At 41.1% G+C, this 15,722-nt stretch overlaps 1 protein-coding gene across 1 annotated transcript in view; it reads right to left on the reverse strand.

Annotated features, from left to right (window-relative positions):
- LOC309327923 (uncharacterized protein) overlaps positions 1–15,722 on the reverse strand; it is a 133,129-nt gene that overhangs the window by 33,025 nt on the left and 84,382 nt on the right. Inside the window, 1 exon segment of the mRNA XM_081837536.1 lies at positions 14,787–14,866. Within this exon segment, the coding sequence (XP_081693662.1) occupies positions 14,787–14,866 (80 nt within the window).

The raw sequence follows: 15,722 nt of genomic DNA on the forward strand, positions 1-15,722 counted from the left end.
ATGAATTTGGCTTCATTGAAGCTCTCAGGCAGTTTCCGGGCTAAAAAAGCCACTACAAAGCTAACAATGGCCAAAAAGCCCATGTAGCCCAGGACACAGTAAAACAGGGCAACAGACCCTTCGTTGCAGCCTAGAATGATTTCCTTCATCACAGAGTGCATGTCAGAATCAGGGAATGGGGGAAGGATTCCTAACCACACAGTGCAAATGCCCACTTGGATAAGGGAACAAGAAAACACAATGGCACCTCCAAGTCTTTTCCCCACCCATTTCCTCATTCTGGATCCTGGTTTGGTGGCAACAAAGGCAAGAACCACCATGATGGTTTTGGCCAGAACACAAGAAATGGTCACTGTGAAAACAAGGCCAAAAGCCATTTGTCGGAGCAGGCAGCTCACTCTTTCTGGAGGGCTGAGGAAGATCAATGGGCAGAGGAAGCAGAGCAGGAGGGAAGTGAGGAGAGTGTAGGTGAGGTCCCGATTGTTTGCTCTGACAATGGGTGTGTCCCGATGTTTAATGAAGATGACTAGGACCACCAGTGTGAGGAGAGAGAGAGAAAGGGCCAACAATGCTAAGCTCATCCCCAAGGGCTCTTTAAAAGACAGGAAGCTGATGGTCTTTGGAATGCATTTTGATTGTTCCATGTTAGGATAATGATCTTCAGGGCATGCAGCACAGTCATTCATATCTGGAGAGAACATAATACATTCAGATTTCAGATGTGTTGCAAAGCAACTACTAATGGTGCTCGGTATGGAACTCATAATAAGATATATCACAGGTATTTCCAGAGTAACCAGGTTGAGAGTGATACATGAGAACCCCACCTCAGCACTTTGTGTTGGGTCATGTGCAGAGGCGGAGCTACTTGCTCTGACACCCAGAGCGGCATGGGGGTGGGGCTATCTGGCCCACAGGGGCTGGGCTAGCCGCCCGCATGGCAAGCGTCCCTAGACGCCCTCCGCCCAAGTGGCAAGTGGGGGGCGCTGCTAGCTGCCCGTGTGGCAAGCCTCTGAGGGCGCTGCCAGCGCAGTGAGTGTTGAGGTGGGTGGTGGGTGGTGTGGCCATGTCAGCCTGCTCAGAGATTACACCCAGGGTGGTCCGCACCCTCCTTCCTCTTCCACTGGTTGTGTGGGGTGTCCTGTGATGGCTTACTAACTCCCCATAAACCATCTTGTGCAGTTTAGACGGACAAAGTTGGTAAGTACAAATACAAATCAGCCTTGCATTATAATTGTTCAGAACAGGAACTCAGGAATGTGTCATACCAACTCAGATAACTGGTCCATTCAGCTCAGCATTGTCTGCAGTGTATCATGGGTGACAAATCTTTTTTTGGGGGGGGGGCGAGGACAACGTCCATATTCCTTTATGGGGGCTGTGGGCCAATAGGGATGGAGGAGAAATTTGAATTTGTTGACATTTGGATGGGAAAGTTATGTAAATCGTACTTCTTTAACCAACACAAAGCATAATAGAGTTTTCCCCAAAAATGGTACAGATCTCCAATCAAACAAAATGTACAAAAATGCATATTTCCATAACTTTTCCATAATTTCTAACATTACTGATGTTTGAAAAGTATATCTTTTGTGTTTCTTACCCTTCTGGATTGAAATCTTGCCTTGAGGACATAGAACGCAATCATAGCAGCAGAATGGCTCCCCCTCCTCCTTTTCCTTGCTGGAACCAGGAGGACAACTTGGGTTACACACAGAAAGGGGTGGAACCTGCCCATTTAAAGAAACACTTAAACATTTTAGCACACAGAAACCATTAGCACTTTTTGTTTCCATTCTCTTCCAACCAGCAGTAGGAAGACACTAAACTACTCATTCAAAACTCGGTGCCAAGCTACTCATTTTCTTTTTCATGTGTTTTTTTTTAAAAAAAAATACACACAATTTTTGATGTTAGTTAATCAAAGGTTTGAACAGAAAATTAAAGTAATGAAACATACTTTTTAAAATTTGCCAATAAGCCTGGTAAACTGTTGGCATGGCAACTTAAAAAAGAAGGAATGAATCAGACAATAAATAATATCATGGATGGGGATAAATATTTGATTAACCCAAAAGAAGTAAGGAAAGTGTTTGGAAAAAAATTATACTTCATTATATCACTGTGGAAAAGAGGACTGCGAGAAAATGGAATCTTATTTGAGTGATTGTAACATACCCTGAGTACCCAAAGAAAATCGGCCAGGTTTGAATGCACCCGTATTTATTACCCTGATCACTAAACAAGATAGTGACTTAGCAAAGACAAAAAATTACAGACCTATTTCTTTATTGAACTGTGACTATAAACTATTTGCTACAATTGTAGCTAACAGACTAAAAAAGACATTGACTGAGTCAGTCCACGGAGACCAAGCTGGGTTCCTACCAGGCCAACAAATGAAGGACAATGTAAGAAATGCAATTAAGTTAAGAGAGTATGTGGAAGTGAGAAATGAACAACAGGCCACATTAATATTCTTAGATGCAGAGAAAGCCTTTGATTATATTTAATGGTCATTTTTTTATTAAAGTATTAGAGAAAATGGTAATTCTTTCCTGGCTGCAATTAAAGTGATCTATACCGATCAATCCGCAAAAAATTTAATAAATAATATTCCTTTATGCAAATGCAAAATAGAAAAAGGAACAGGACAAGGAGAACCTGAGCTTACCGGGTTAAACAGCTCAGAGTGTACACCCTGCCTACTTTTGGGAGGGGGGAGATTTCGTCATTTCCGAGAGTCTCCAGCTTTTCTTTTTCTCTACTTTCGCTTTTGAGGAGAGAGGACTTTTTTCACAATGCTGTTCGCTGTGATAGATAATGGATAGTCTGCTGTAAATAAAACTGCTTTTAGCTGCTGAGATCCTGTGTGGACTTTGTTTGGGCACACTGAAGAAAGCACTGGAAGTTTTGCAGCTTTCTCTGGCCGCTGCTGAAACTCTGCTGTTGCTCAGAGCCTTTGGAATGTGGCCTTTGAAGTCTGGAGGCCTGTCTGTGCAGCCGAAGCGGGCTGGACGCCAGGATTTATCTGAGCAATAAATCTTTCCTTAACAGCTGTCTAGGTTTGTCATAGAATCATAGAATCATAGAGTTGGAAGAGACCACAAGGGCCATCTAGTCCAAACCCCTGCCAAGCATTGCATTGCATTGCATTGTCATTGCTTTTCTCCCAAGAAGCAGGTGTCTTTTAGTTTCGTAACTGCTGTCACCATTTGCAGTGATCACGCTGACTGTATAGAGCTTCTCCATCTTTGGCTGCAGAGAATATAATCAATTTGATTTTGATGATGCCCATCTGGTGATATCCATGTGCAGAGTCATCTCTTGTGTTGTTGGAAAAGAGTGTTTGTGATAACCAGCTTGTTCTCTTGACAGAACTCTATTAGCCTTTGCTCTGCTTCGTTTTGAAATCCAAGGTCAAACTTGCCAGTTGTTCCTTTTGTCTCTTTACTCCGTACTTCAGCATTCCAATCCCCTATAATGAGAAGAACATCCTTCTTTGGTGTCATTTTTAGAAGGTGTTGTAAGTCTTCATAGTCCCAAGAATGAGCTACAAATCTGGAGACTGTGTGGAGAGTGATCTTGTGCTCAAATCCAACCTGTAGGTTTCCCACAGGTATCTAGTTGGCTACTCTGACAACCAGGATTGTTTGTTTGTTTGTTTTATATACCTCCTTTCCTCTGATCACAGGGTCATTTTCTGTATAAAACCATAAATATCTACCTTACATGAAACAAAATTTAAAAAAACCATTCCAGTAGAACCTTAGAGACCAACTAAGTTTGTTATTGATATGAGCTTTTGTGTGCATGCACACTTCTTCAGATTTTGTTTCGACTATGGCAGACCAACAAGGCTACCTACCTGTACCTTACATGGTAACAAACAATATCAACCGCAGATCAAAAGGCCAGAGATACTTTAATTTGACAACAAACTGGGAGAAGAGGTATGTTTTCATCTGGCGCCTAAAGATATGTAGGGAAGAGAGCCTCTTGGGGGGGGACTGATTTTTAAAAAAATTCTTTGGCCCCCATTGTTTGAGTCTTCCTCAGTCTAAGAAATCAATTTCCTCATTCCACTGTTGGTGAGAAAAACAGCTGCCGACCAACTCCATAGTACCTGCTTCCTTCCCATCGGAGCAACAAACCCCTTATTCTTGACAAGATATTCATGAAGTACCCTGAGATAGAGAGACACACAAGCTAACAGTCACATGCATGCCATATCCAGATGCAGGACAAGACTGGCCATGGGTGTTATCCTGGTCAAGATGGGCCATTGGACTGATCCAGCAAGCTCACATTATGTTCTTATGTAGTGCAGAGCAAAATCTAAAAGTGCAATACCATTGTTTTCCTATATCTCATGGATGTAGGAATTATGGCCCACCTGGTGAAAGCTTCTGTGCCAAATCATTCTGTTGTCATCAAGGGTGAATGGCTGGTCAGGTGTAGCCTCTACACCCACCCTTCCAACCTTGACCCTCACAAAGGAGTTATTTGGAAAAGTGACCATGTTGGTAATATCAAAGCCAGCTTCTACTTCCCTGTTCTCACCAAAAGATACTGTTTCTCCAGCAGAGTTGTTGAAGGAGACAGTCCTGAGGAAGGGATGGAGCTGCATTGGAAGAAAAATAGGAACTGTGAGGTAATGAATATGTCTCTCCTTTTTGGCACTCACGATGCCTCAAGTCTGTCTGTACAGTGTTTTCTATACCAATATTTTAGGAACTGTAGCCATTTTTGTTCCAAGCTATGTTTGACTGCCTGCACAACTGACTGCTGTATGGAAAAGCACATGAATCTGACCTTTGAAGAGCTTTGCAAGTAAACAATGTACAACCTATTAATTACCTGTCTTTGTGCTAAGGAATTGGTGTATTTTGGGATCAACTAGAAGGGGTACATTTTAAGGTTTTAACACCTAAATTTCATGCCTTTATTTGCTGCATGAGTTGCCATGTTAAATCTCTTCTGGGGTTCTCTCACCAAAGAGTCCAACAAGAATGATATTGTTTAGCAAGCTCAGCAAAAACTAAAAAACAGGTTTAAAATCCTCTTCCTTGCTGTTCCCCATCCCATTTCCCCAGCCACAGCTACCTTTTTCTCCAGCTCCACCTGCCAGCTGTCTCCTACTCGTCTCAGTCTAGGCTGGGATCTCCCTGTAACTTCTGTGCAGTGATGCTGCTTTGGAAGTAGCAGCACAGTGCAGGATTGTATCTGCACAGTGCAGGGTTGGGTCGGTTGTATTCCAAGACCCCACTAACAGGTTCTCTGCATGCAAAGGAAGTTGCTCACACAAAAATGGGACAGGTCTGGCACTTCACTGTCTTTCTCCATGAGTAGCTTTTCTGCACACAAGGGGAGAATCTGCTCTTACACTAGAGCTTGAAATTTTTCCAGATGGTGGATAATTTTGACCTCTATGACTCATGGAGAATTAAACACCCTAATGGGAAAGATATTACACACTTCTCGGAAGCTAAAAAATCAGGGGGGAGGTTAGATGCTATCTGGATTTCTAAAGGGCTGACCCTCTTCTTAGAAAAAGCAGAAATTCTGGGAAGAACTATATCAGACCATAATCCAGTAACAATACATATGGAAATTAAAAAGCAAACAAAGGGAAGGTGGAGGATGAACAATGAGATATGGAGAGACGACCAATGGGTGACGCAAGCAAAAATAAAGTTAGCGGAATTTTTCGGAGATAAATGGGAAACAAAATACAGATATAAATGTAGTTTGGGACGCAAGTAAAGCATACATGAGGGGGCTTGGAATACAACAAATGGCTAGACTGAAGAGGATAAAAGACAATAATATCCAAGATCTAACTAAACAGATAAGAATTAATGAAAAAGAGTTGATCAAAAATCCAAAAAGTCATGAAATATTACCAAAAAAAGATATTGCAATCCCATATCTCTAGTATATTAAATAAGGAAGTAGAAAATAAAATTAAATGGGCAAAACAAAGGTATTTTGAATCTGCCAATAAGCCCAGTAAGTTGTTAGCATGGATGATAAAGGAAAAGCAAACAAAAAAAGTTATAAATAAAATTTTGGACCAAGGGGAGGAAATAACAGACCAAGTAAAAATAAAAATAAAATTCTTAAACTTTTATAAAGATTTGTATAAACAAGAACAATTAGAGGTTAATAAAATGGAAGAGTTTTTACAACAAAATAAATTACCAATAATTGAAAAAGAAGAAGTTGAGGCCCTAAACTCCAATATAGAAATAGATGAAATAGCACAAGTAATAAAAAAAAAAAAATGAAGAGTGGCAAATCGCCAGGTCTTGACAGAATCACATTAATGTACTATAAGAACCTGGAAGAAGTAATCCTGCCTATATTACAAAGAATAATGAATAATATACTGGGAGGGAAAGATATACCACAATCATGGAAAGAAGCACTGATCACTCTAATCCCAAAACAGGGAGTGGAGTTGACAGACATGAAAAATTATAGACCAATCTTCCTGTTGAATACAGACTATAAAATCTATGCTGGGGTGATGGCTAATAGATTAAAAAAGACTCTAAACAAAATAATCAGCAGAGATCAGGCGGGCTTCTTACCGGATAGACATATAAAAGACAATACAGGAATAATAATTGACCTGCTGGAGTATGTGGAAATGAAACCAAGTAAAAAGATGGCCATGTTATTGGTTGATGCAGAAAAAGCTTTTGATAGAGTATCATGGAATTTCCTATTGGAAACTTTCAAAGGTCTGGACATAGGGGAGAAAATAATTAATGGAATTAGGGCGATATATGATAACCAAAAAGCAAAATTGCTAATAAATAACGAGATCACCGAAGAGTTCAGCATCGAAAGGGGGACAACCAGGGGTGCCCTCTCTCCTCACTTCTTTTTATTTCCACCTTGGAACCACTTTTAATAGCAATAAGAAAGGATAAAAACATAAGAGGAATTAACCTAGGAACTTGATACTATAAAATTAAAGCCTTTGCAGATGATGTAATCGTAACCACTGAAAACCCAGTGTAAAGTATCCAAAAAACGCTTGCACAACTGGAAGAATTTGGGAAGGTCTCGGGGTTCAAACTGAATAAAGGAAAATCCAAATTATTAACGAAAAATTTACGTAAGTTGGAACAAGAGGAACTGGAAAATACAACAGGTTTAAAGGTAGTCAATAAGGTAAATTATTTAGGGGTTTGGATCACCAATAAGAATATAAACTTATATAAGGACAATTATGAGAAGAAGTGGAAGGAAATAAAAAAAGAATTAGAGACTTGTGGAAAATTAAATTTGTCCCTGTGGGGGAGAATATATCCACAGTTATAAAGATGATTTTTATGTTCCAAACAATACCTATAATTAGAGGCATAAAGTGTTTTAAGGAATGGCAGAAAGACCTTGCCAAGTTTTTTGGCAAGGGAAAAAAACCATGCATGAAATTTAAGCTACTAACAGAGTTGAAGGAAAAAGGAGATTTCGCGGTCCCTGACCTTAAATTGTACTTTGAGGCAGCGTGCTGGACATGGATTAAGGACTGGATATTAATTAAAAACATGGAAGTCCTAGATCTGGAGGGATGGGATATTGTGTATGACAAGGTTACATCCCACAAAGGATTTTTAAATCATATTATGAGAAGGGCATTATATGAAGTATGGGAGAGGAGTAAAAAATCAGTAGTTTTGCATATCACTGCCTATGTCAGATAAATTACATCTTATGAGAGGCATTACCTGCCAAGGCCAAAGCTCCTGCATCTCTCCTTCCACCACAGATTTGTATTTGGTCCTGGACAAGAACATGGCATGTAAAGCATGTGCCGTTGCATAGACAGCATTGTAAAGACTGTAGCTGTGGCCAGACATGGTCATCACAAATGCAGATGAAGGGAGATCTTCCAGCTTCTCCTCTCCGGTGCAGGTTCCACTGGCCTGCTCCTCTGTACCGGAGTTTGGAAATAAACAGAGAAATACCTGTGCCCAGAACTGCTTGACAAAGCCATTTCCATTTGCCTCAAAAGGATTTTGTGCCTCAAGGAAGGATTTGAATCCTTGTACCACATTTGAATGAACTGTAAAGCAGAGGGAACCATGGAAGACTTGCATATCCAGGTTCATTTGATAGGTCAATGCCGTGAAATCCAGTTGTGCTGTCAGAATCCACACCTTGCCCACAGATGTCTTGGCCACATATTCCAATTCAACTAGTGCTACCATGGATCTCAAGATAAGCATGGACTTTGTTCCTCCATAGACAACCACCACTTTAGCTTCACTTTCCATAATAGCTTGATAAATTTGGATCCAGTAGGGATACATGACATAATACTCAGCCAAATATGTCATTTTCAGGTTTGTCTCTGTGAAGGCCAAGCAAATGCCTTTCTGAGACAACAGAGGTTTCAGGGCCTGAATAAATCTCTCTCCACTGTTACTTTCTCTAGCAAGCAAACCAACCCACATCCATCCAAAGTGCAGAAGCAACTCAATAATCCCAGCGTGCTGATGGGCTTCATTGGGCACCATCTTGTAGAAGGAAGTGGATTGGCTTGGACCAGCATCCTCTGGGGCAAAGGAGCCATAAGTGAGCTAAAAGGAAACACAGTAGCATCATGTATTATTGTAGAAGGCCTGGGTATGTGCATCGAAGGCATATCCACATAGGAGGCAGAGTGAGCCAGTTGCCTTAAGAAGGCAGGTTCCAGAAAGCTGGGAGGAGTGGCAGATTGCACCCTGTGTTTCTCTGCCTCCAGCGTCTTCTCTGCCATCCCTGCATGCCCAGTTTCCTGCGCTCCTGCTTTCTTCTCCTCCTTTGTTTCACCACAGCATTTCAGCACCTGCTCTCATGGCGTCTTCCCTTCCCTTCCTCTCTTAAACTAATTATATTGAGAATTCACATCAAGTGCCACAATGTGTGGGCAGCTGACTCCTGATAGGCAGGCTTCCAGCTTTGCAAGAGAGCAGCTTCAGTCTCCAACCGGTAGGCCATGGAGCAAAGGTGAGAGGGTGTCAGTCAACAGAATGGAATTTGGATACATGTTTTTAGGTGTGTGTGGATAAGGAAGTGGGGTGAGATGAGCACTCTTCCATCATCACATTACCTTCTCTCCATCCATAGACACTGACAGTTTGATGCTACACATTCTATTTAACTGTGCAAAGCACACTGGGAACACTTTTTGTGAAGGGCAGGATCACTCTCCTTTGTCACTCACAACTATTTCTATATTAAACAAATACTTTCTGGATAGAAAGGATCATGAAATCTTGATAGAAAGGATCTTGAAATCCCCAAGGCAGTATCTTACCTGGGGAATCTTGTAGATCCTCAAGATGTTTTCCAGGTAGACAGAGGTATCAAAGTCCAGTCCCCCAATAACTGCCACCAGGTGTTTCTGGATTTTGCACTCGTAATTGGGCATAAGTGTGGAGGGAAAGTTCATAGCAGCCCGGTAGGTCATCCTTTCATCAAAATAATTGTCATAGATGTGGAATCCCAGTGTAATATTAGGTAAGATCCTGGGGTTCTCATTGATCTCCTTGACAGCAAATACCAAGGCCAGAATATGCTGGTAGTTCTTTGGCACAACGCTGCAACAAGAATTTTTTTTGCTGTATCATTGGGAGATATGCTATACATGTTTTAAACGGGCCTCTTTATGATTCTTCAGTATTTTAGTGGAAATAGTGCCCTAATATACAGTGGTACCTCGGGTTAAGAACTTAATTCATTCTGGAGGTCCATTCTTAACCTGAAACTGCTCTTAACCTGAGGTACCACTTTAGCTAATGGGGCCTCCTGCTGCAGCCACGCCACTGTCGCACAATTTCTGTTCTCATCCTGAAGTAAAGTTCTTAACCAGAGGTACTACTTCTGGGTTAGCAGAGTCTGTAACCTGAAGTGTCTGTAACCTGAAGCATCTGTATCTCGATGCATTGTATTCCCCTTTTATTGCACTTGCACCAATATATTCATTTTTATGGACACTTTACGTCCATATATTCATTTTTGTTTACATTGTTTGGTTGGAGAACTGTACTGAACAATTTGGAGAAGTGTGAATTTCAAATGATGGTTATGTTTTAGTTTTGATATATTTTTAAAGCAAACAAATTTTGGTAGCTTCACCTTTAAATATGAACAGATTTGAATTCCCCACTTCACAATAAACAATATTGATATTAACTTTGGGGTCCATCATATACAGGGTGAGTCTTTTAAAAGAGGCCCCATGGAGCATGTGTGTTCTGTATCCACGGGGCCTCTTTTAAAGGACTCACCCTGTACTTGACAACACTTTTTGAAGATCCAAAAGATCCTGCTGCTGACACCAGCATCTAAATACTTTTCTCTCATACCAACTTCCCTAAGACTAGGCTCCTGTCCAGTTCACACACAGATTGGTTTAGCAGCTAGGTACAATCTGCCTCTGACTGTCAAACTCCTCAGATTATGTTCCTGGCTGTTTGGACAGCTGAGCTCCTTTAAAAATGTGCTTTTATAATTTTCTCCTGGTATGAACTGGGCAGAATTTTAGCTTAATGTAGGGCTCATTCAGACTTCCCCTAGTCCTGCCATTTACCTCTGGAAAAATCTGTTCTTTACCACTTAACTGGAACTCATACCTCCCTCAACACTTCTCCCAACTGACAGTTAACTGACATTTCTTCAGTGATCACTACCTTCAGCTAAATAAAGTCTGAATGTATCTGATTCAGTCTAAAATATTACATTCATCTAGCCTGACTTGGATCTTTGAGTGCCATCTTAAAATGGAGGTGAGCCCTTAAGACCCCTCACATGAGAGTTTCTGAGGTGAAGATTAAGAACAGAGAAGGGCTTTCCATCTTAAACTAGGGAGGTTTAATCTGTAAGTCCTCCTCTTGTCATAATCTCCTTGGAAGAGATTTGGTGGGATGTGGGGAGGAGAGAACACATCAACAAGACCAGGCTCTCTCATCTCACTGACACATACAGATCTGCATCTCCCTTCTTCCAAGCCAACTCTTCAGCTTTGGAAATGCCCCCCACCATCTGCCAGGATGTAAGTCCCCCTGAAATCAGTGGAACTAGCTTCTGAATAGAGCAGGTTAGAGCTGCGGGATATTTCAGTATCATTTGGTTATTGGACATTTCAGTTATTTACAAGGTATTAAGAAGTTGATGGGTAGTTAGCCTTTCTTTGAAGTCTTCTTCGTCAAAAGCAGCAAAGAGGTGAGAAGCAAGTCCGCCAACAATAAGATGACCACGTTGGTAGTATTCATGTGGAATGCTGGACAGATCATGGACGGTGCAACTCGTGGTCTGATTGCACACCAGATGTGGCAGATGAAAGAGAAGGGGCACAATAAACAGCAGCATACTGAAGAAAATATTCTTTCTCATCAAACACCCTTATTTCCATCCAGCACATGAACCTTGCTTCACATCCAACCTCAGTACAATATTCTGCCTCATCACGAACAGCACTTCTCTAACAATTCACAGATTAAAATCCTATTTTATAACTTGATTAAGAAAATAGTTAAAATCCTTCCTCTTCCTCTGTCCTCTCCCTTGTAAAGAATGGCAAGAAGCTACTATAATACCCATGTTTTGACATTGGTTAGTATTCTCTGGAAATCTACTGAGACATTATCCAAGGGAGACTGAGTGTGATAATTATAGGTGAGATAATAACAAGCTCTCTTTACATCAGGAACATCAGAAAATAACCAAACATAATAACAACAACTCTGTTTCTGATGTTTCATTCAAGGTGGTTTCTGACTGTTTATGGGACAACAAAGGGCTTGCAGAATTAAGAGCAACGAGGAAGAGAAGAACAGTGGCCAGTCTCTTATCAGTGATGACCAGTGCAAATGATTAACATGACTTCCTAAAATTTCTCACCTGAACACCAGTTCATTAGTTTTCTGACAATTATACCGAGACGAAAGATTGGTGAAAAGAATGAGTTTTGTAGGTGGTTTGCGTTGGTAGCAAGGAAAAATAGGAATCAAAAAAAGAAGACTGCTCTGGATGCCAAGATCCATTTGGGGGGCACAAACTCTTCGTTGAGAGATTCCCACAAACAACTATTTGTGTTCCTGATAGAAAAGCACCCCACAACTAGTTGGAGGGAGAAATATATAGAATAAATAAAAAGTAGTGAATGGTAGTATTTTCTAATAAAATGTAGCTTAATTTCACTCAAGTTCAAAATGCTTTTACTCCAAAATATTCATTCAGAAGCATTCTGCCCATTAAAAGTACCAAAATTGGTATTTATTGAATTCTAAGTTTATTGAATTCTAAGTTTAAAAAACCCTCCAGGGATGGTTTAGCACATATTGCCCATGACTACAGGCATCCCCCACAGCACATGAATAATATTGAAATAATTTAATTAATACCCAGTTATGGAGGGAGAGAGCTGGAGAGTTCTCATGGCTTGTGAGGGCAGAGACTGGAGGTGCAGCAGGGAGATGTTTATGCTTCTCAGCCCCCCCCCCACCTGACAGCTAATGTGCATAGAAGAGCAGCAGAAGCAGCAACTTTTCCACACATCTCCCAGCCTGCCCCCAAAATTCCAGATGTGGGTATTTTAGATGCAGTATTTTTTATCTGGAAAGGAGAGAGAACAGTAGAGAAAATATTCAAAAGGTTTTAGAGGGTGCTCCCCACTTATCCGATCTTCATTTATGTGTGGGGGCACTTGAACATAACCACCAGGTAAGTGGGGACCTCAGAGAATGGCTAATCATGACAGTAGCAACTCTACTGAAACCTTACACAGAGGAAAATAACCTAGAAAGGAATGAGACTTTTTTTAAAAAAAGAAATTGCCTCTCAATGTATTATTTCTTCCTATTCAGTTTCTAATCAATTACCCTCTGAAGTTCTAGTCAGGTCTCAATATTTTATGGTACTCATGACAGTTTTTTGGTTTCCAAATAAGCCTTAGGGTTAAAACAAGATGAGGGGCTCCTGTCTCAGAGAGACCACAGGGGATTTTAAAAGAAATTGCACATAGGAATTGCAACATGTAAAATACAACAAAATTGAATGGTGTGGATAAAGAGAGATTAAATTTCCATAAATTGCAAGGTAATTGTATGATGTAGGTGCCCATATTATCATAGAACAAAAAACAGAGAGGACATGCTAATTTTCTATTTCCTCTTTATTAACTGCTCTTTGCTGTTCAGATCAGGCCTCAACACAATGATGTAGCATTTGGGAGCAAAGATGGAGCCCAGTATCCCAGCACTGGAGGCTAAGATGGAGAAGATCTCCACAGCCACCATGTATTTCCCCTTGGTGCCCAGGTAGACCGGAACAAAGGAGATCCAAACACTACAAAACAAGAACATGCTGAAGGTGATGAATTTGGCCTCATTGAAGCTCTCAGGCAATTTCCTGGCAAAAAAGGCCACAACAAAGCTGACAATGGCCAAAAAGCCCATGTAGCCCAGGACACAGTAAAACAGGGCAACTGACCCTTCGTGGCAGCCTAGAATGATTTCTCTCATCACAGAGTGCATGTCAGAATCAGGAAATGGGGGAGAGGTTCCCAACCACACAGCACAAATGCCTGCTTGGATAAGGGAACAAGAAAACACAATGGAGCTTGCCAGTCTTTTCCCCACCCACTTCCTCATTCGGGATCCTGGTTTGGTGGCCACAAAGGCCAGAACCACCGTGATCGTTTTGGCCAGAACACAAGAAACGGTCACTGTGAAAACAAGGCCAAAAGCCATTTGTCGGAGCAGGCAGCTCACTCTTTCTGGTGGGCTGAGGAAGATCAATGGGCAGAGGAAGCAGAGCAGGAGGAAAGTGAGGAGAGTGTAGGTGAGGTCCCGATTGTTTGCTCTGACAAGTGGTGTGTCCTGGTGTTTAATGAAGATGGCTAGGACCACCACTGTGAGGAGAGAGAGAGAAAGAGCCAACAATGCTAAGCTCATCCCCAGAGGCTCTTTAAAGGACAGGAAGGTGATGGTCTTTGGAATGCATTGTGATTGGTTCCTGTGTGGATAATGATCTTCGGGGCATGCAACACAGTCAACAATGTCTGGAAAGAAAATAATACATTCCGATTTTACTTTTTAGATACTTTTTAGATTTTAGATTAGAGCAACTGCTAATGCTGCAAGTATGGAACTCACAGAGGTATCACAGATATTTCCAGAATAACCAGATTGAAAGCGATGCATGAGAATCCCACCTCAGCCGTTGTGTTGGGTTATGTGGGGTGTCCTGTGATGGCTTGCTAACTTCTCATAAACCACATTTTTTATTGTCCAGAACAGGCACAGTCCATGACCATTTCCACAGAGGTTCCATTCCCAGCCCTGTTCCACACCGTTTGCTGAACCCATTACACCCTGCCCAGGTGTGTGATCGCGAATCAATCAGACACATGTTTGTTTGTTATTGCCTTAATTAAGATAGGTGTCTCATACCAAGTGATATCACTGGTGCATTTAATTCAAAATTGCCTGCTGTATTTTCACCTGTGACAATGATTACATCATGGGTGGCAAACCTATTCTTTTTAGGGGTGGGTCCCTAATCCTTTATGGGGGCTATCTAGCAATTGGTATGGAGACAATTTGGTTTTTATGCCACTTGAATGAGAAATATTTTTTCCTTAAAATTTGTACTTCTCTAAACATTTGCGATGCAGTTCTCCAATCAAACAATATGTACAAAAATGCAAATGTTACCAATTCTTTATTTATCCTTTTCCGCAACTTCTAACATGCCTTATTTTTGAAAATCGTATATCCTCTTACCCTTCTGGGACGAAATCTTGCCTTGAGGACATGGAGCACAACCATAGCAGCAGAATGGCTCCCCCTCCTTCTTCTCCTTCCTGGAACCAGGAGGGCAATTTGGGTTACATACAGAAATAGGTGGAACCTGCTCATTTAAAGAAACAGATAAACCGTTTAGCACAGAGAAGTAAGTAGCACTTTTGGTTTCTTTTTTCTTCCAGCTGGCAGTAGGAAGACACCAAACTACTTATTCGAAACACAGTGCCAGGCTACTCATTTGGTTCTTCATGGTTTTTTTAAAAAATAATAAACCAAAATAATGCTGAAACTGACCATGTTTGAGTCCCTTTCTGGCATTCAGAAAGAATGCATGATAGCTGAAATAGGGAAGGGGATTCGGGGTTCATCTTTGCCAGCCCTGTCCCCTTTTGTCCCCATATATAAAGTAATACCTTTTACACCTCCAATTTTCCAATCGCAGCAAGTGTAAAAAATAATAATTATGCTTTGTGAAGATGACAGAAGCGTAATGCCAAAAATGATCTACTAATGTGGAGACCTTGTGGAGTGTGGTCTCACCAGCTCTGCCCAAATTGTTCCCATAGCTGTTCCACCAATCATCTCTGCATACTAAGCAGAAAGCTCTGACAGGCTGAACACACTGAGAAGCCTCCCTGTTATTTGGAATTTTCTGTTCTTATCTCAGTCCCCAAATATAAGGAGTCATCGAAACAAGTTCAGCCAAATGTTCTTAGAAGCCCCCTTCACAGCCATGCATTTTATCTTAACAGATGCATTTTCAAGTGTATTTAATCCTACCAGATGTATTGTTCAAACAATATTGGGACTTTTTTGAGGTGAGACTATACCACAAGATCCACAGAAATTTGAAACCTGTTCTAATATGTGTACTAGTCTGAGAGATATAAAATTGTAGACAATATGAAATTCTCC

This window comes from Podarcis erhardii (genome assembly GCF_964252035.2).
Source record: "Podarcis erhardii genome assembly, chromosome: 13".
Lineage (NCBI taxonomy): Eukaryota > Metazoa > Chordata > Lepidosauria > Squamata > Lacertidae > Podarcis > Podarcis erhardii.